The 22,948-nt window shown below is 38.0% G+C and overlaps 1 protein-coding gene across 2 annotated transcripts; it reads right to left on the reverse strand.

Annotated features, from left to right (window-relative positions):
- Nucleotides 1-13,499: 13,499 nt before the first annotated feature.
- On the reverse strand, nucleotides 13,500-15,995 carry LOC148030325 (uncharacterized). Of its 2 annotated transcripts, XM_087686635.1 has the most exons (3): nucleotides 15,056-15,995; nucleotides 14,545-14,995; nucleotides 13,500-14,455 (listed from the first exon to the last, which is right to left on the reverse strand). In XM_087686635.1, exons 1-3 carry the CDS (start codon nucleotides 15,993-15,995, stop codon nucleotides 14,449-14,451), a joined length of 1,398 nt encoding a protein of 465 aa, XP_087542761.1. In that variant the 3' UTR covers nucleotides 13,500-14,448. The 2 variants fall into 2 exon arrangements, with proteins under 2 accessions (XP_087542761.1, XP_087542760.1); XM_087686634.1 differs by having other exon boundaries at nucleotides 14,545-15,995.
- Between the last annotated feature and the right edge of the window lie 6,953 nt (nucleotides 15,996-22,948).

Consider the following 22,948-nt stretch of genomic DNA (forward strand, 5'->3'; position numbering starts at 1 on the left):
AAACTCAAAGTTCTCATGGACCCCAAAAGTCAAGGAGGCCTTCCAAACCACCCTGAAGACCACTTTCACCACTACCCCAATCCTAGTCCACCTAGATCCTACCAAGCCATTTTTATTGGAGACCGATGCATCAAACTATGCCTTAAGAGCCATCTTGTCCTAGTATGGAGATGATGGTTATATGCATCCAATGGAATTCCACTCAAGGAAGTTCTCGCCTCCAGAGATAAACTATGAGATCCATAACAAAGAACTCATTGCCATTGTAGATGCCTTTGATACATGGCATCAACATCTAGAGGGTGCAGCCCATAAAGTTATCGTCTATACAGATCACAGAGATCTAGAATACTTTATGACAACCCACATCCTCAATCAAAGACAATCCCGTTGGAGTAACTTCTTATCTAGGTTTGACTTTGTCATCACCTATCACCCAAGACGCCAACAATGACAATCAGATGATTTATCAAGAAGACCCCACCTAGTACCTAAGAAGGGAGAAGAAGCGTTTGATCAACAACAAGCAATACTACTCAAGCCAGAGCACCCCCAGCTAGCAACCATATCTAGTTGTCACCAAGATGACCCTATCTTGATCCAGTTAATCCATGAAGCCTTGATGCATGATGATTTGGCAAACAATGTCAAGAGAAAAAATCAAGAGGAAAAAGAAAATGAAGTTTGTGAGTTTCAAGAAACTAATGGATTGTTATACTATAAGGATCTACTTTATATCCCTCATGAAAGCCAAGACTCCATGTAATCTACCTCAGAGCTTATTTCAAGAGATATATAAAATCATGTGATACCTACAACAAGGCCAAGGTACCTCGTCACAAATCGCATGGCCTCTTGCAACCCTTGCCCATTCTAGCGTGACCCCGGTCTTCCCTGTCCATGGATTTCATAACAAATCTTCCCAAATCACACAAGTATGACTTTATTTTTGTTGTGGTAGATAGGTTCACAAAAATGACACATTTTATCCCTACTACCAAGACCATCACAAGCACATCTACCACTAGACTCTTCCTCAGATACATTTTCAGATTACATGGACTTCTTGATGATATCATCATCAACAACCACAACCAATCATCCACATAGTGATGGTCAAACAGAAGGGGTAAATCAAGTCTTTGAACAATATCTCCATTGAACCATCAACTACCATCAAAATGATTGGTTTGAGCTCTTTCCCTTTGCAGAGTTTGCTTATAATAATAGTATCCATGCATCTATCAAGCAAACTCCTTTCTTTGCAAACTATGGCCAGTATCCACCAAGGATAGATGTACATCTCTCAAATCAAGTAAAGAACCCTGTCACTCGAGATAAAGCTCAACACCTAGCAAATATGCATCAAGAACTCAAGCAAATAATCCAAAAGGCTCATAAACAGTACAAGCATTATGCAAACTAGCATCGTCTCCAACATCCACTATACAAAGTCAGTGAAAAGTATGGTTACTTAAGCATAACATCCAAATAACAAGGCCCTCCACCAAGATAGACCACTAGAGATTTGGGCCCTTCAATATCCTAGCCCAGATCAACCCAGTTGCTTATCGACTCCAACTTCCCAACACCATGAAGATCCACCCAGTCTTCCATGTTTCCTTGCTCGAGCCATATCATAGCTCACCACTGAGGGGGCAGAGATCTAAAACCCTACCACCTATCCAGATTGAAGATCATGAAGAATTTGAGGTCAAGCATGTCTTAGACTCGAGGATCTCCCAAGGTCGATTGGAATACCTTGTTTACTAGAAAGGATATGGCATCAATGATCGCACTTGGGAACTTGCAAAATATCTCCAAAGAGCACCTCTCAAAATTAAAGAATTTCACAAGAGGAATACAATGAAACTTGGACCAAACCACCAAGCCACTCCTCATAGAACTCATCGCTAGAGGAGGGGATGATCTAATGGACATTTTATGATCAAGTGTACATATTAATTCTTGCTCATGCCATATGAATCCACACCCCATGCAAACACACCCTTAACACAACATCCTTGAGCCAACCATGAGAACCCACCCTTGCCATGCCATCGCTTGCATCATCAATGATGTCATCATGGAACATTCTAGAAGATCTTTAGCCGCCCTTCAACACCTATAAAAGGAGGGGCTCACCATAGATCTCCTCAGTCTTGCAAATGCTAGTCTTGGGAGCTCAAGGAGTTGAGATCTCCAAGTAATGCTACTTTTTTGGGTATTCAAGGCTATTTCGAATCCCGTATTAGACCCACAAGTTTGTGGACACCAATTTCAAAGTATACTACAATTTTGGTTGTGTTGACCGAAAGTGGGTGCACATGTTATGGACTTCAAATCTATAACTTTTGAGGTGTTTGCTAAGAAGCAAACACAAGTTTCATTTGCAAATAGATTGCAAATTACATGTTCTCATTGTTGTGCACTTATTGTGAAAGATTGCAGAAGACTTGCTTGCTATTTTGTATCAATTTTTTTATAGTAGCAAAAAACAATGGAAACCCCATCATTGAGAAGCTGATCAAGAATAACTATGCATCATGTAAGTCTCATGTGACAAACTTTCTTATTGGAAAAGTTCTCTATGAGTTTGTTTCAGGTGAAGAAAATGAGCTAGAGCTAAGTAATCCTATGACTACATAAGAATTAAAGAAGGCGTAGAAAGAATGGAATGCAAACATAAAAATGTGACATATTAACTATCTACAATCATTGATAATACTATGTTGGGATACATTAGAAGTGCAAAAACTTTACATACAATTTGGACAATTTTTGAAAACGTGTTTTTAATAAATACAATGGCACAAAAGATTCAACTCTAGCAAGAGTTGAATACTTTAAAGAAATGGAATATATCTATAAATGAGCATGTTTTAAAAGTGAGAGGCTATGGTATGGGACATACTAGTCATAACTAACAAAAAAAGTTAAATCAACAATTTGATAAAATGCAAGTTTTAAGGGGCCATGGAAACTTTAGAGGCAGGGGGAGCTCTAAAGAAAGAGGTGGATGGAAGGACAAAGGTTCTAGTAATTCTAGTAATTTTTTGTCATTATTGTGGCAAAAGAGGTCATATTGCAAGGATGATATCCGCAATGGTAAATTGTAGCAATAAAACTATGCATTGTCTTCTTGACAACATGGAGACAAAAATGAGCATCTATTTGTTATGCAACATATGATGAATGCTATTACCAAAAAGGAGACACATGATGATGTATGGCATATTGAATTAGGTATATCTAATCATATGGCCAATCATACTAAATGGTTTGGAGAGATGTAGAATTTACAAAATCTAGATTATGTGTGGACAGGTGATTATTCATGTCACCCAATCTCTACATATTGAAAAAATTTCCTTTGTCCTCGCATGATGGTCTGACAAAGAGTCTGCCAAATGTATTATATATGCTATAACAATGTGCTTAGGCTAGATCTATCCTAAGACATACAATGGTGATTGTTATTGTTTATATTTGTTTATATATATAGTAAAATTTATGCATGTCACTCTATCATCATCAATGATGTGGCTAGCTATATACATAAGGTGTAAAGTTTACTCCCCATCACTATATCATCGATGATGTGCTTAATAACCATTTAAATTATTATGCCTATTAGGATAGTTACAACTCTTTGTTGCTTAGAGATGATGACGCTAATTGTTGAGAACTTGGCCCAAATTTCTAATAATTTATATCATTTGACTATCTAGTAAAAATAAAAACAAAGGATTAAAGGTTAAAAATCATTTTGATAGGTAAAAATTGATTAATATATTATTTTAAAAAACTAATTTCATTATATGTCCTTATAACTAGATTTCTATGTCTTATGCTTGAAAACCAAACAAGCATCTCACTCAACAATGCAAAGCAAAGATCTTTCATCAGTGGAGTGATGACAAGAATAGCTAGTGTATAAAAAGATGACTTTGGAGTCATTAGGAGAAATTTATAAAACAATTTACTATTGACAATATGAAGGAGAAGATGCAATTTGTATCAAAACTTTGGAATTCCTATGAAGAACATGGCCCAATCCCTCTAGTGGAAGAGCAAATTCCATAACCACCACTTCACATTGATCACATCATGGTTGGAGAACTCTTTCATGAGAAATATGCACTGAGTGCCACGACAAGCAAGTGTTAGCATGAAAAGTAGAGGAACAATGAAAGAGAGTAAATGCAAAATACATATTTGTGTAAGCAAAGAAATTTGCCCACCTTTTGCTTAAAGATTTCGAAGTAACACCAAATTGTTGACATGCATGATTATTCAGAATGGTGTCAATGATTATTTGAGTAGTTAAAGTGTATAATAAAGGATTTCATAAACTTCCATATCTTGGTGTCATACATCATTTAGAATCCACTATGCATGCATGCAAAGGATGATGTAGACTTGTACCTAATCTTTGGGATGCCTCTAACCTCCAACATTGTATAGACATTAAATACTTCATTGGATTACCCCAGCATAATGATTGGTTTGAACAAGTCCAAACAAACAGCATGTTCTTAGTATGTGGCTTGTGCCACAATAAACTTCTTGAAAAAGAAAAAATGTCTTCATAAGGTTTACACACTAGAAACATTGTGTTCCACTTTACCAACATTAGGGAGATTGTTCATTTGGGTCATTGGTTAGAACATGGCAATGGAGTTGTAACATGCAAGTCCTAGATTCACTAGCACATGGATGAAAGGACATGTTTGCATAGTCTTCACAAAGCATTTGACCCCAAAGTGTTTCTAGACCAATCTCCCACCCTTTCATATATAAATTGACAAAACTAGTATTTTGCATACATTATACATAGGCTTTTGCAATTAGGCAAACCATAAACACTCCTCATCAAGAGCAAATTTTTGTAGAGAAATTAGAGACAACATGTAGCTATGCTATGAATGGAGAAGATCCTTAAAGACATTTTGGCATCAATAGATTCATAAATCAAACATCAAAATATGCTAAAATACTTCGACTTCATGAATGTAGTAGTTTGCACCCAAACAATGATGTATATCATCATTAATACAGATGATGGAATCTTGCTTATAGCATTTATGTTTGATCATTGATGCAAACCTAGAGGTGGTTTGGGTTTAGTGATGCACACCTAATTTTTGCGGCTAGCTAATACCTTTGGAGATGTTGATGATGAACTCTTGATTGGTTTTGCCTTTTCATCAGTGGTTGTTATCTTCTTCAATTTTGGTTGTTGGTTGTTACTAATGGTCGATGATGGTGAAGAAGCCACTGATAGTTATTGTTTTAGTGAACCTTGGCTTCCTAAACAAATGGTTGTTGGAGAACGAGAAGAGAAAGGGGTACTATTGGTAGTTAGTGATTCTTCATTACTCTTTTCTTTGTTTTTGGAGTTATTGGTTGGTATGGTGGCAACAGTTAGTGGTTATTGTGATGCCTTCTCTTGCACAATCAATACCTTATTAGCAACTTGAGATTGACATGGCATTGATTTCTTTGTGATTGAGACATATAGTTCAAATACTTTGTTATATTGTAATGCTAAATGTCCAACCTCATAAATTCTTGCAGTTAATCTAATATGAAATTATGTGTGTGTTTAACGTTTAACATGTATTAGTTATTTTAGTCATGTCTTTGAATTCAATTGTATAATGGTCTTAAATTAAAGTTTATTTCTTTGACATTATTGTCAATCAACTATTCTAACCAAAACATCTTATGGTTTGCCAAAGTGATGATTAGGTGTCCAAATGATCATATCATCCCAATGGAGTCACAAAGAATTTAGAGGGTAGCTTCATCACTTTCGACATACTGGACAATTCAATCTTCCACCACTCTTGATGATAACGTGTATGAGGATATGCCATCCTGTTCTTTAAAGGAGGTTAAAGAGTCATGTACAAATAAATTTGTGATAGAATATTTCATTTTTTCAAATTAAGAAAGCCATGCCAAATTACAAACAATTGGTTATATAAATAACCTAACAAGTTTATGTACATGACATTCTAAAGAGGTATGTGAGAGCTAGTGTGCCAAAAAAAACTCAACAACCAATGATACTCCAGAAATCACAATAACATGAGTAGCAAACCACCGTCCACAATGAGAGAAATTCACCCAAAGAGCTTGTCAAAGACATCTAAGAAAAAGTTGATTGTATTTTTAAAGAAAGAAATGAGGTATGGCAAAACAAACCTTTTACTCAATTGTTGGAAGAGCTAGAGGCTACTAGAGGCTTAACAAGAAAGAAGCAAAACTGAGGAGTGGAAGTCAATTGAAGAGTTCCTTACCAAGCTCACCTAGGACTCCTCTTTAGAGCCTACTATTAAGGAGGCTAGACCCTCTAATATTAATGAGATTGGACCCTCTAATACTAATGAATAAGCACATTAGTATAGAAACTTTTTTCAATAAAACATTCTAGTAATTGTTAGCTTGTAAAAAATATTATATATGAATTGCAACAACTCTTTTAATTGTTGTATTCATTAGATTAAATGTTAATAGTTGAACTCTCTACTTTGAAGATTGTATGTCACATTATAATATTGTTACTTTGCATTTATGCATCAAAAGGTGTGTAAATACGTATGTTGTGGAGTATGGTAGATTTGTTTAATTGTTTACTAATAAGTGCACCACAATTTAATATTATAATTTCTTTTTGTAAGTCAAAAAGTACATACTTTGATTACATTCTGGATTTCAAGTTAATTGGTCAATTACTTTAATGTCTTTATTATTTAAAATACAAGGTCTCGATCACCATGAAGAAAGTTGCAAAAGAAGATAAAACTTAATGATTAAAAACGTTTCTCCCATGTTTAGTAAGTCATGTGTGTCTAGTCGAGGAGTAAATTCACCAATAAATCAACCCATCCCAAATAGAGATTTTTGAAGAATAAATTCATCCAAGAAGAGATAATAAAATCCCTCTATGTTCCCTTTCATCCTTGTCTCCTTTTCTCAGTCATTATAGCAATCGTAATAATATTCTATGTAAAATTCTTAAGTTATGATTTCAATTTTGTAAATTACAATATGTTTTAGAAGATTATTCATATTTAGTATTGTTCTAACTATCGAAGTCCTTAACTAGGTATCATTAAATTGCAAACTTAATTAAGGTTTCCTTCTTCTTTTTTTAACCCTTATCCTTGTAATTCCTCAACTTAAAGATGAGTTAGATATGCCACACCACTAATGCAACTAAAAATTCATAGGGAACCTTTTTTCGGTATGAAAGGATAGTGCTAATCCAATATAGTTACCCACATATTTGATTATGTGCTCCTAGGACTTGCATTATACCCTATATTTTCAAGGGCCATTGTATTATAGTCCCATATTTTTCACATAACATAAATCATGTATTTCATATTATGCAACCTAGCCAACAAAGTAATTACCTCTTGGGTCATGGCGAGTTCCTTTCATGTGCCTCTCTCTGTGTGTGCATAACTCTTTATCCTTAATCCCATTTATGAAGACTAATGAGAATCCTATAGGTTGGGGTCTCTATTATGGGTGTCCTCATGAACAACCTTTGAAAATTGGTCACATACTCTCATAATTGCTTCGCGCTCTTGTTCTACATCATGAGCTTGAGAACTACCTAATGAATAAGTTTTTTAAGACTAGAAAAGGTGGCAACCATCTACTTTGTCGAGTCAAATATTGTTAACTAAGTTTTTCATCAAACATTGACCTTAAGTCAATCTTGTCCAAGCTACAATTTGCCAGTATTGCCTCACATAACTCTTTATCCTTAATCCCATTTATGAAGACTAATGAGACAATCCTATAGTTTTGGATCTCTATTAGGGGCGTCCTCATGAACAAGCTTTGAAAATGGTCACATAGTCTCATAATTGCTTCGTGCTCTTGTTCTACATTCATGAGCTTGAGAATGACTTTATGAATAAGTCTTTTAAGACTAGAAAAGGTGGCAACCATTTACTTTGTTGAGTCAAATATTGTTAGCCAAGTTTTTCCCTTCTCATCTAGGTAAGAATTCGAATGTTCAAAGCCTTCTGATCATCCAACTCTAGGTTGTTAACTTCATACATGTTTGAACTACTATACAAAGTTGCATGGTCTCCAAACTTTTAAGGACATTAATTCAAAGACTTATTGCATTCCTTTGTTGAGGTGTTTCTAAGGAGTCATTTCTATGCAAGGTTCAATATTGTATTCATGGATGTTTTTGCCACTCCATAACTCCCAGGACATAGCACTTTATTCATCTCATGCTTGTGCTTTCGAATCACTTCCTTGCCGAATTTTAGCATGCATCCAATGATTCTTAATAGGTTTCTAGCTATTGCAAAGGTACCATAGGTCAAACAATTATGCACTTACTTCCTTTCTCTCTTCGAAGGGTCTCAAAGCCTACTTCTTTGGCAAGTCACAATGATAAGACTCGTGAAAGTTTCCATCTCTTCTCTTGGCGACTTGAAGGCCAATTAAGTCTCTAGTTGAAGGTCCACTATGTTAAGAAACATGGATCCTTGAGCAAGGTTTAGCTATGGACAACACAAGTCAATGACAAGATGCATGATGACAGACTAGAGATTGACTGTTACACAAGTGAATTAGGTTCCAAAATAGATTAACATGGACTCATAGACACAATCTTGAGTAGAGAGACAAGATTGAAAGTACAAAGTACAATAGCACTCATCATTTAACTCAATTCAAGAGCAAGGTTTAGCTATGGACAACACAAGTCGCTGACAAGATGCATGATGACTAAGACTAGGCATTGACTATTACACAAGTGAATTAGCTTGGACTCATAGACACAATCTTGAGTAGAGAGACAAGACTGAAAGTACAAAGTACAATAGCACTCATCGTTTAACTCAATTCAAGTACATGCTTTTATAGTTGTAAAATGATACCCCTTTTCTCATTGTGCCTATGGGATTTAGGTAGCTTCTCCTAGGTTGTTGCATATCCCTTGCCCTACTGCTCCATACAAAGAGGTTGTCGTAGGAGAGTGATTGCATAAATCTCAACATCCCTCCTCAATCACAACCATAAAAATCACCAAGTATACAAAGGTTGTCATCAGTAGAACCTTGCTAAAAGTAAACATGGAAAAAACCAACCATATAAAGCTAGAGGCTGTCGCAAGGCCTCACTAAGTATGCAAAGGTTGTAGTGCACATGTCACGAGGGTTACAGGCTTATGATTGGAACATTAATGCAAATGCATTCAAGGCTTAAAAAGATCTAGTCAAAATTTTGGAGGCAAGGACTGATATAGAAGCCCTTATGGTTTTCATCTTTAGATATGAATTTGTAAGCTTTTTGTGGTTTACTTTCAACATGACATGTCTTCTTATCCTTGTTCTTCTTCACTTTGATGCAAATCTTTTCATAGTTCTTGATGCTCTCCACTTTGCTTGAATCTTCTTTAACTTTGCTCTTTTGGTCATCCTCAAGCAAAGATACCACAATCTTTTGAGTTTTGCATGATAGCCAAGATAGCTGAAATATTTTCAAAATCTTCAAAAGGATACATTGGTTGCACTTGAGTATGAGTAGCTTTATTTCCTCCTACAAAGAGACAAAACAATCTTCCCATGTAGTACAGATGCGTACTTGAACTGTTACATACGCAAGAAAGCCTACTAGCTATCCTTTACCTTCTCATGTGAAGGTTACTCAAGTCGATTGTCACAAACACATGATGAGAGCTTTTGAGTTTTACATAACCAAGATAGCTGAAATATTTTCAAAATCTTTAGATAGATACATTGGTTGCTCTTGAGTATGAGTAGCTTTATTTCCTCCTGCAAAGAGACAAAACAATCTTCCCATGTAGTATAGATGAGTACTTGAACTGTTACATATGCAAGATGGTAAGCCTACTAGCTATTCTTTACCTTCTCATGTGAAGGTTACTCAAGTCGATTGTCACAAACAGATGATGAGAGCATCAAGATGGCCAAGGTCTCGCATACATCCACTGTGGACTATTTGATATATGCCATAATAGCCACTCATCCTAACATAGCATTTGTAGTGCGAGTTATGACACATTATATGGCAACACCTATCGACAACATTAAGACACCATGAAAGGTATCATGAGATACCTAAAAGGCACTACAAATGTGCATTTGCTATTGTGGCCAAGATACTACATTCATGTGGCAAGAAAGTTTTCTTTTTATCCCTCCTCTCTTTTTTTCCTCTCTCCACACAAGTATGTGTTGTGTGCACATGTTTACAAATGTATTTTCATTGCATCTTTGCAAATCTCTCTCGCAAGTGTGTACACTTGCTCTCCCATCATTTTTTTTTTTAGTCTACTTTTCTTTTCCCATCATTTTTCTTTAGTCTACTTTTCTTTTTTTTCATGGCCTGTGCAAGTTGTGTACACACATGCAAAGATGTGCACGCTTGCGTGTTCACTTGGGGAGGGTTTAATTTTCTTTTATAATCTTTGGAAACTAGGATCCAAAACCTATATTTAAATGTGTGGATGATGATGGGATAAAAATTATCCCTAAGCATTAGATTATACCTCATTTTCTTGAGGCAAAATAACCAAAATCTCCCATTTCATTTCCATTGATTTCCGTCTAACTTGCTAAGCCTTCTCCATTCTCATGTTGGTGCTTTAATTACATGTAACTCACGCGCTTCCATAAATTATAACCTCTCTCTCTCTCAAAATATCAATTGAGGGCAATCAAACTTTTGAAGTTAAATTAAATGTCTATTTTGCTTGCCTCAACCTTGTATGCCTTAATCAAAACCCAATTTCAACTCCACTTTTATAACCCACCAAGGAGCTATTTCAAGAAAGAGTAGAGATCAAACTTCTAACCGCCAGCCAAGAGTAAAGGGTGCATTTCTTACAACATCCTTGCCAACAACATTGCGTCGTAGGATATTAAAACCATAGTGGATAGGGAAGCAACCAATTCTAGGCCTTCTTATACCTCCTATGTTGGCCAAGTCTAACCACAATATGTTGTTGAATCTCCATGTATGCCTTCCTCGACCGATTTTACCATAATATACTCTTCAATCCCCATGCACACCCTTGAATCTATGTATGCCCATGCCTTCCTCATTGACCAAGTCTTACCGCAATATGTTCTTGGACCCCCCATGTGCAAGGCATTCAAACTACACATGTTTGTATTGAAAGCCTACAAGACAACTTTAAGCTCGAGGCAAAAGACATTGTCCTTGAATGGAAAGTCAATGAGATCAACGACACTCAATTCAAGCTCTACACTTCAATTTGGATTATGCCCTACCTCCATTTCCAAGCTAAAACTTCGGTTCAGATTATGCCCTTTTACTAGCTTTGGACTTGAAGCATTTCTCTCTTGTAATCATATCACACTTCAAAAGAACCACCCTTCTTATGTCTACTCTCTTTTTGACAACCTTATTGACCGAGTCTTCCCACAAAATGTATTCTTGTTACCCCATGTACAGCCTCCATACTACATAACTTTAAAATGAAAACTTATGAAAACTTAAGTTTGAGGCAAAATACACTTTCCTTGGCAAGGAGCTTAGTGAGATCAACACTCAATTCAAGATCTACACTTCGATTTGGATTACCCTTCAAAAGAACCACCCTTCTTGTGTCTACTCTCTTTTTGACAACCTTATTGACCGAGTCTTCCCACAAAATGTATTCTTGTTAACCCATGTACAGCCTCCATACTACATAACTTTAAAATGAAAACTTATGAAAACTTAAGTTTGAGGCAAAATACACTTTCCTTGGCAAGGAGCTTAGTAAGATCAACACTCAATTCAAGATCTACACTTCGATTTGGATTATACTCTTACAGTGGCTTGGGACTTGCACATTAACCTTCCATTTCCAAGCTAAAACTTCAATTTGGATTATGCCCTTGCATTGGTTTTGGACTTGAACCATAACTCTCTTCTCATCATCATATCACCCTTCAAAAGAAACACCATTCTTGTATCTACCTTCATTCTGACAACCTCAAGTATATACTCAAGTAATCAATCCAAGTAATCTTTCAAATAATTAGTGCAGATGAAAGATCAAATTCCAAAAGCTGCTTTTATCCTTTTCAATTATTTATGGAGTGGCAAGGAAATATATGAGCCAAACAAGGAAATATGTCACCTACGGATTGTGCAGCCAAACAGTACCAAGGTTAGTAGGGGGCAATAAACCCAACACTACAACCAAATGAAAAGTGGCAGTTTTGGAATATTAGAAATATTTATGGAGTGGCAAGGAAATATATGAACCAAACTCAAGGAAATATGTCACCCAAGGATTGTGCCACCAAGCAGTACCAAGGTTAGTAGGGGGCAATACACCTGACACCACAACCAAATGAAAAATGGCAGTTTTGGAATATTAGAATAACTCTACCACAGTTTTAAGAGACCACTAGCATCACTAGCAAATGGAAAAAGGGCAGATTTCATAGAACACCAGCACAGTTTTAAGAGAACAGTAGCAGCACCAGCGAATGAAAGAAAGGAGAGACTGTCAGTATACTAGAAGAAAGCAATAAGAATTTGCCACTGCAAACAACCTTCACAGACTGTCATCTATGGTACTAATAGAAACACACCAACATTTAGAACACCTCGTGCAACTGAGCAAAGGCTTACTCCTGAGTCTTCCTCTTTACCCCACTACATCCTATGCAACACAGCTCTAAACTCTTCACTTGCACCAAAGGTAGGCCAATCAATACATCAAGCGCAAATGTACTTAGCATTAAGTGCCATATGCAATAGTCCAGTTGATATGTTACAAACTCTTAGGATCTCTTTGGCTCCCCATGTAGTTAACAAGTCCAATAATATATTCTTCAAATGATTGCACATAACTACCAAGTCCAATAATATATTCTTCAAATGATTGCACATAGCTATTATACTTCGTGGTAATACTTTGATCTCATCCACTCAGCTGCTTCAACATGTATTAAACCACATCCAACATGACACAAGCATAATCTCAAACGTTTCAAAGGCATATTGAACCACAACGATTCATATTCCAGTCAAGTCTTAATGTCATACGAGATACAATATGACCTCAAGTATTCAAGTACTTCAGAACAACTGCAGAACAGCACAGCTTGCTAGATACTCATGGCCTGTAAGAGTATAATGAATTTTGCTACAGTTTGATCATTTTTGTGATGTTGCCAAACAACCAACAGGCCAGAGGCCTCCAGAAAGCAGATACATCTCACAGCATTCGGCCACTTCAGAATATCATGTAGGATTCTAATCATGTGGTTTCAAACACACTATCACATTATTTTTTTTAAGCTTCACAGACATGGTTTCAAATACTTGTAACAATTCATGCTATAATCACATGAGAATATTCTGAAGTATATCAATTTGATGAAAGGTTTCAAATACTTGTAACAATTCATGTTATAATCACAAGAAAAGATTAAAGTGTACCAATTTTATGAAAAACAAAGGAGATCCAATTGAAACCAAAACCTTTATACTAAAAGACAGCAGACCTAATAATTACATTACTTCATAATTGCAAACTGGAAAACAAGTCATTAATACTTGTAATTTCCTTCTAGTCAAGGTATCTAATAGTTGTTTGCCAGTCTCTAGTACTTCAAGACCAGTAGACAAACCTTATTCTGCATAAATGGAAAGCTAGTCCTGTAGATCCGAAATACAAGAACCATCTAACCCTTACACAGTGCATAGCATGATTCAAAAACATATGCTTGCACTGATCCCCCTTTCGGATTCCGCGCCTTCAAAACCAGCCACACTACCACCTTGTGAATATGCTAACAGGCCCCCACAAACAAAGTGGAAGCAACCGCCATTTTCCTGTCTCCAACTGACCATATCAAAAGTACAGCCGCAATCAGAGGCCATCCAAGCTCGCCAGGAGTTGATACTGTTTCATGCTTATTCCACAAGTAATGGTTTGCAGTAATGTAACTCTTGATGCCACCCATAATCAAGAGCCCTACCAGAGACCTGTCCCATTTGCTTTCACTTAACTGAATGCATTGCCACTTACAGAATCTGGATAGGAAAAAAAAAGCAGCCTTACTATTCACATGGAACATGCCTGCACCGATGCATGTCAAAAACTCCATGCACCAGTGAATCCATCACCTACTATAACGAAAGTTCTAGGAAGCCATATCAGGGGAGCCCAACAAGGCCACCAGACTTTCCGGGTTAGCTAAAAGTTATACTATGAGGTCGACCAGTGTTATACATCAGGGGAATCAGACAGACTGCTGCACCAGTCCAGAGAAATTGGCCTCCGACATACCAGCACATCTGCAGCATCCCCGTTTACCTAAATCTGTATTCATGTTAAAAGAGTTCCAATATACATGTACCATGCAGCTTCTCAATTTAGAGCAACGTCCTCGGTTCATCACAGCAAACCTACCTTCATAAGCTGCACAAGAAAAAAAAAAGAAGCTAGCTTCATACAAGAACCAGATACAGCTCATACACAAAACTGTAGGGCAAAGACAGTCAGTTTACCTGCAGGATTCCAGATTCAGCATTCTCTTCAAGTCCTTTGTTGCAAAGGCAGTATCCCAAACTCCTTTCATGGTTGAAGTGCCACTCCAGGTACACTTGGATGTGTCCGCCACATGCTTATCCATAATCTGAGAGAGGTCTAAGGAAGAAACCCTGCTTGGCTTCATATAAAAACTCGGAAGTGGAAGAGAACTAGGAGGGGGAGAATTATAATAACCAGGGCCAGCCCATCGCTCATTGTCAACAATTGAAAACCACTGTTCATTGCTTAATATACCAGTAAATTGCAAAGACAGAACATCTGTGGCTGGATCTCCTGAACTGCTTTTGATTGACACACTACCCTCACTTACAGAAGACTCATCACTGCTCTGAAATGTGACTGCAGAAATCCCGGCTATGTCTACACATTCAGAACCACTTTGGGCCTCCTCTCTGGTTGGACTTGCAGGTAAGCATTCCTTACTTCCAGCCAGGGCCTTGAGAGCCTCATCTCTGGTTGGACTTGCAGGTAAGCATTCCTTACTTCCAGCCAGGGCCTTGAGAGCCTCATCTTCAAGCCGTGATATTTCAGCGTCTTCTGATCCATCCTGAGGACATGTCTTCTGGAAAAACTTTGCAATTAGCTCTTCTGCAGCTCCCCTATCTTTCGGTCTTTGCAAGATGGTGACAACGGGAGCAGCAGCTTGGACCTTGACGGGATTGTCAATTCCAGAACTGGCCCTTCGTAATTGCCTCCCTCTCCCACCTAGTTTATCTTCCATTTGACCTTTCGTCTCACCATCTTCATGTGTTAACTTTCTGAGAGGCTTTGACGCATCCTTTCCAAAATGCAGAGAGAAATCTAGATGCGTCCTCTTTTTGTAGTCGCCTACGTGTTCATTGCCATTCAGCCGCTTCTTCTTCTGATAATTGATTTTGGAGTCAACAAACTTTGTCGATGTTGAATGATTTCGATAAGCTGCAGAAACTACACTAGAATCGGTGGTTTGGTTGCCCTGCACCATCTTGAGTGGAAGCCGGCCATTGATAGAGTTTTGAAAATCCCGGGGATACCCCCCTTTCATATTGCTTCGAGGAGGAAGGCCAGTAGAAGCCGCACGAGATGCACCCGACTTTGAGGCTGCAAGATTCTTGGACGGGGAAGAAGGTAAAGAAGATGACGTATGGTAAGGGCCAGCTGTTGACTGGCCGGAGCTAATATAAGATTTGATTGAAGAGGTCCTCGAAAGGAGGGGTTGTCGGGAGTGTAAGCGACCGTCGGGCAGCGGCAGCAACCCTGCACTCATCTTTGCCAGATCTTGAGGCGGTAAAAGAGAGGGCCGAGAGCCAGATCTGCTAGTAGCCCTCGGTGCGCTTGGAGACCGACACAACATGCCGGCGAAGTTATGATTTTGACGATTGTGCGGAGAAGAAAGACAATCTTGAGGAGAAAGAACGGCCGTCCCCATAGCCAGGAGGTTTCTAGACTGCCAAAGCTAGGAGACAGCTGACCTGGCCGTGTCGGCACACGGATCAACAGCTCCTCCTGACGCTATCAAGGCTAAATCCTAGATGAACACACAACTCTCCTGTTTCGCTCCTTGAGAGCCTCACGGACGAGCATCTACAAATCACACACACACATAGGGAAGCGTTAAAAGAAAATAAAAAAGTCCGTGCATCTACAAATCAAATAAACACAGACGGAAAGCTGAAGAAAATCAGGTGAGTTCTCAAACACAAGTTTCATACAGACATCTCAGACACACTAAAATACCGACTGATCTCAGGCCTGTTTTCGAACACACTTACACACTGACAACGGGCCTGTTCTCATGCGCACATCCCTGGAGAACAGGGACAAGACATAACGGTGGAGAGATTAGGTAAAGCATGCGAAATTGGAGGGGCAGAAAGCACACAGAAACGCATGTCTTAGGAAAAGAAACGTGTAAAAGCCCTAAACAAAACGGGCATGTCCTCAAAACGCCTCAAGAAGAGGAAAACGTGCAATCGCGAAGCGAAACGGTGAGACGATGGGAGGGAAGAACATGTAAACATCGCAAAGAATGAGGACCGGGGGGGACTTACCAGGGAGGGAAAGCAGAAGGCGTCAAAGCCGATCCTGCCCAGAACGGATCGAGGCACAGGAACGCCGGGAGGGGGGTGAGGGGGAAGAAAAGCCTGTGAGGCTATGCTTTTTGTTGCTTTCTTACAGAAGAGGGGGGGAGGACACAGATGAGAGGCAGAGGAAGAAGGGGAGAAGAGAGAGAGAGAGAGAGAGAGAGAGGAGAGAAAAGGGAGAGGGGAGGGGGGGAAGACAAGAACGCGTCTTTCTTTCGGACGCTCACTTGCCCCTTATTTAAACGGCTTTCTCTCGTCGCCGCCCTTCAGCGCACCGCCCATAGGCGGTCCCCGGCCCTATGTCGACTGACGCGTGGCCGTCCCGTACCCCCCTAAACAGCCTTTAGAGCCGCTGTGCCCAAAAAATCTCTACCGGCGCGCATCCTTTGAGACCTTGCAAGTTGCGCGTGGCATTCTCTGACTCGCTCGCTTCCACAGGAAATCAGTTTTTTATTAATTAGGTTACATTCTTTGACAAATTGGGCATCCTAGGCTGATGTTATTTTATTATTATTGTTAGGTTAACATTCCTTATCAGTTCGGGCATCCCGGGCTAATGTCCTTTGTCATATTTGAGCTCGCGGAGAGAACAATGCAAAAACCTTCGACCTTAAAAGTCTTCTTTGAAGATTAATGCTTTGATAACCATGGAACTACTCTCTACCACTACAATTAGTGAGCCCTCCCACACTTGTTCATGTCACAATAATAGACCTATATGCATGTAAATGTCTTCTCTAGATCTCCAATCCTTTTTGAATACGACCCGCTTCACATGTGTTCTCTAGATCTCCAATCCTTTCAAAATATGAACCACTATCCCCTAGAATAATGTGAAAAACTTCAACAAAACAAATCTTTAAGGTACATTGTTGGAAGATTAATGCTTTGACAACCATGGATCTCCTGTGTCAAAAGCAATCAAAAAGTCCTACCAAACTTGCCGTGTTACAATATCCATATACATGTGGGTTCTTTCTAAGTCTCTAATTCCTTGTAAACTCATATACATGTGGGTTCTTTCTAAGTCTCTAATTCCTTGTAAACTTGAGCCACTATCCATGAGAACAATGCCAAAACCTTAAAGTTAAAAAAGCTACATGTACATTTTTCGAAGATTAATGCTTTGATAAGGATAGAACACTTGGTGCCATTACAAGCAAAGAGTCTTAGTAGAATTGTCCTTGTTACAATACCTATGTACAAGTAGGTTTTTTCTTATCTCCAAATGGTAACTCACATGAATATAACTAAATTAGACTCATCGTTATCAAGTCTAAAACCTCTTCGTTGAACATTTGAAGGATCGTATCCCATTTATGCGATTCACTTGGCACTAAAGTTGATTTTTTAACTAGAAAATTAAAATTTTAAGCTCAAATCATCATCAAAAGCATTCTCATGCCATACTTAATGTAGCCTATGATGGACTTTTCCATTGTATGTGATATCTTCATTAGATGGTCCTTTCATACAACAAAAAGAAAGCAAAGTCATTAAACTTTTGTTCCTAAGGTATTATTATTAAGATAGATAGTTGTGTTTTGAGAATCACAATAAACTAGAAATTGAACAATGTGCAAATGCCCTCTAAATGCATGTGACGATGTTCCCCAAAAAGAAGTAGCGGTGGATGAAACTAAGAATCTTCATATATATGTACTAAAGTGATGCATGCCCATAGGCGCTTCACGTCTAGTCTCCTCCTAGTGCTTTGCACCAAGCTTGCACTACATGCCAGCTTATGTTTGGCACTCCTCCCTAGTCTTCTCTCAACACTTTGTGCCAAACTTTGAAGGACCACTATTACTATTCGTTTACACATTTCACACCTTGATACATGGGTTACGTGGCAATATAATATATGTTACATATATTTTATATTTTATATTTTTGTATTATATTTTATCATATTATAATATCACTATAAATGCTCGCAAGTGGTGGGCACCACCATGGTGATGGGCAAGGACCCTGACACCACTGCCAAGTAGTAGGTCCCCTGCTCAAGTGAGCTTACATGGCAATATAATATATGTTGCGTGTATTTTATATTGTATATTTTTGTATTATATTTTATAATAGTATAATATAACTACAAAATCTGGAAGGTGGTGGACACCACCATGGTGATGCGCAAGGACCCCCGACACCACTGCCAAGTAGTAGGCCCTCGCTCAAGTCAACTCAACACCCTCTTCCCCGCATCCTTTCCTATTTGAAGCCATTTTGGTGCCATGTAACTCAGCGTCCCCTACATGTGTGTGATCGTCTGCTTGTCCATTAGCCTCACCAACCCATAGTCCCCCAACTTATTATTTTGGTAAGGACTTTTGCTATTGTTGTGCCTATGTGAGAAATGCATGAGGTGGGCAATGTGGAGGCACCAATGGTACAAAAATCAAATGTATTTCTTAGTTGTGTATAAAACCATGCATTAAATACACCCTAAACTATTCTTTCGATAATAAATATAGATGTTTTCCTGATATAATTGTAGTTTATATCTAGAAAGAATGCAAATTTGTAGAAGGATGTAAAACATATCTCTAAACGTAGGGATTAACACCTTGAATCGAGGAAAGTATAGATTTCTAAAAATTTTATAGAGCTATAGAGAAATATAATCTCTACTTTCTTTGTCCAAAATCCTAAATTTAAAGAGAAACTATCATAAACATAAATCTATATAAAGGATAGTTTCCTCTTCCTCCCAAAATTTGTCAAAATTGGTGCACTAATCACATGGAGGCGTGAAGCAATCTCACATTTGCCCTTAGACTGTTGTGTTATTTCACCCAAAAGTAAAAAAGAACACATATCAATTAACTCACATATGTATTCAATCTTAACTAAAAAATAAGTAAATCATACTTGGTGAGGTAACATGTTGAGCCTTTACATTTGTTAAGCAACTTGTAGAGTGGGGGTGAAATTGATGCAAAGTCACAAAGCAAGACAGGTCCTAGAACTCCCACTTACTCAAATCATGAGGGATACGGCTTGTGTGTGAGCGATATATACTATGCTCACAATCAAATGGCAGTAAGTGATAGCATTGAACATAGCTATAGTAGCAAATCTCTATAAACAAAGGAGTGCCCATGTCAATAAAGTGATCATCAAGTAGCCTCTATTACCTATGCTAGGCTTCTACAAATGATATCATTTGGAGCTAATGGATGAAACATCTCTTGCAATCTTTTTTGGTATTCGAAAGTGAGGTAGTACTCAAAAACAACGATAGCCATCTAAAGAAAAAGCTAAAAGGGACATACTAAGAAATCCATTAAAAATCTTATCATGGATTAAACTGAGAATAATTAACTTAAAAAAATAAAACTAATTTCAATGAAGCAAGAATTGAAATGATATATGAGCATGTTTTTAAGAAGATAAGAACTAAAGACTTTAAGTAGGCATTGAAAGACTTTACACTTGCATAAAATATTGATAAAATGTTAAAGAAGGAAATGAGAGATTTTTGTAGGACTTTCTCATATACAATGTTGATGGTGGACTTTACCATATACTCTTTCTCACTAAGCAAGACCTTCAATCACAGTGGTGATTTTAGTCAAGAGAAATTAAATTATGTTTTTAAGAAGATAAGCACGGTTGAAGTCTTAAACCAAGTAATGAAAGACTTTACACTTGCATAAAAATATTGACAAATCGTCAAAGTAGGAAATGAGATATTATAATACTCTTTGTAGAGCTGGAAAGCACTGGAGGATAGCGTGTATTCAAATTATTATCATTTTTGATGGGCGCGCATCTTAGGCATGGCGCCAATATTTTGACGCACTTATTTATTGAAGCGCTTGATATTTATTTATTATTTTTGTATGCGCATAGATGCACAATTTAAATATTTATATTGGACATTGTATTTGGGTATCGCCCGACTTCTTAGGCGCCCAATAGCTTTAATTCTTTAGTGGGACAAAAGCAAACACAAAAGCTAAAGCATGCTAATTGTAAATTGGGCTATTTTTTGAGCTTGGAGATGAATAATATATCAAATACATGCTTTGTGGAGCGCTCACACAAGGCATGGGGGAAAACTGTACCCAATTAGTCTCTTACTTTATGTCATGCAAGCTTTCTTCCTTGTTCTTTGTGCAAAAGTAGAGTTCTTTTGTTCTTGGGGACCTTCCGGCACTCACTACGCGTGCATACAGTGTCCGATCTATGCCCCAATGGTATCAGAGCGAAGTTGAGATCGAGAGCTTCCAATCGCTTACCATCTCACGCAAAGGCAGAGCTCCTGTAATGATCGAGCTCTACAGTCAATCTCGTGCCAAACGGTCAATACCAGCGTGTTCCTGGCAGTCAAGAACCCCCTGCTACACACTTAGATCGCGAAGGACTGGCTTTTGCATGCGGAGGACCACGCGGGAAGCTTCTACAACAAGCCGCTTTTTCTCTGCTCTCAGATAAGCAATTTCCATTAAAGTTTGGATTAGAAGCTTGATAAGCTTTAGAAGAAGATTTTAAAAAGCTTAAACCCCCCAATTTTTCTGTCGACAGCAGTAATATATACTACACGTCGCCGAAATGGTCCAGGACATCCTCTTGACCCCACAAAATCACGAAATTTAAAAAAAAAGGTAAAGCTTTAGAAATTCAAAGCTTCTAAAGCTTCAAGTTTCAATTCCAACTCTTACCATAGCAGCAGCTCCTATCCGGTTAAACACGAACCTATCTTCAACTCTCTGGAAGCCCCTGTTCGCACATGTGGATTGACAGAACCAGATTCTAGCGAATAGTTTGCAACACGCAGTATACATGCAAGATTATTTTTGGGAAGACGATCTGATATCAAATTCCGCATCCGTAAAGGAGAAATACTACAAAAAAACCCAATTAAAAGAAGAAGAAGAAATAAGCCTTGTAAACCTGACTTTAAGCTACGCTCATCTCGCTAACAAGATTTCGAGTGTGTGAGGTCTTTTGGAATTTTGTAGGATGTCCGATCAAACCATGGAAGATTTTATGGCTGAAGGTGACCTATTTGAACAAACGATGGAGCAAAAATTGGATTTGATTATGATGCAGCTTCAAGAGGAACGAAGAGCACGTCAAACTTTGCAAGCTCAATTGGCCAATCTGCAATGATCTACCGCCGACCAAGATGGACCGCAACCTGAAGATCTTTTACGACGTACGATCGATGCAACACTTGAAGTGCAATCTATTCAGAAAGAAATAAAGATAAGTAAAAGAAACTTTAAATTTTGTACTTTCAATGGGTCACGCGATGGAAAGATTGTACTTGCTTTTATCAGTCAATTTGATGATTATTTCCATGAAGAATAGTATGTTGAGAAAGACAAAATTAAGTGTGTCACTAACCATCTAGTTGACCAAGCATCCCTATGGTGGACTGTTGTCCGCAAAAGCATTGATTGTCCCACTACTTGGGAGACTTTCCAAAAGAAAATTTTGCAGAATTTCCTTCCACCCCAATTTCACGAAAAAGCAATCAAACAATGGGATCTTCTGCAACAAAGGGATCGTGAGCCTATTTCACAATATACCGAGTGTTTTTGGAATGCTTTATTGCAACTACGAATGCTTGAAGATGTACCTGAGGCAACCCATAAATGCAAGTTTATGTTTGGCTTACTTGGACATTTTTATGCAGAGGTCAACATGTTCAAGCCAATAACTCTCGAAGATGCAATTTCCTTGGCCCATGACACTGAAGACAAAATTTGAGGACGAGAGAAGCGACCACAACAATTTCAAACTAATGGTAACTTTGGTTTAAAACAATTCAATTCAAATTTTCAAAGATTCAATCAAAGTCGTTTCCTTCCATCTTCATTTCGTAAATCTTGGACACGACCACCTACTTTGCCATCAAACACAAATTCAAACCCTAAGCCATCTCTCCAGTCAAATCCCAACATTCCTAAACTTCCTGCTATTACCAATAATGTATCCAAAGGCAAACCCATAGTCTGTTACAAATGTCATCAACCTGGACATCTAGTGGCCAATTGTCAATTCAAAAAGCCAACTGTTCATATCAATTATTTTCGAGCGACAGAAGATGAAGAACATGAAGAGATGCCAGATTTCACGGAAGATGATGACGACATTGGTACTACTTCAGATACTTTACTAGGTATGCCAAATCCCCATTCCTTATTAACAATGAAATGTCTTGTGCATGGTAAAGAAAAGACTGTTTTACATGATGATGGGAGCATACACGACTTTATTTCTGTAAAATTGGTCAAAGAATTGAATTTACATATTGTTTTTACACATTATCGCATCAAGGCTG

The sequence above is a fragment of the Lygodium microphyllum genome, chromosome 10, assembly GCF_053477565.2.
Source record: "Lygodium microphyllum isolate KBCC chromosome 10, Lygodium_microphyllum_v1.1.10, whole genome shotgun sequence".
NCBI classification, from domain to species: domain Eukaryota; kingdom Viridiplantae; phylum Streptophyta; class Polypodiopsida; order Schizaeales; family Lygodiaceae; genus Lygodium; species Lygodium microphyllum.

Coding starts and splice junctions, on each gene's coding strand:
- LOC148030325 (XM_087686634.1), bottom strand. CDS start 15,995: ATGGGGACGGCCGTTCTTTCTCCTCAAGATTGTCTTTCTTCTCCGCAC.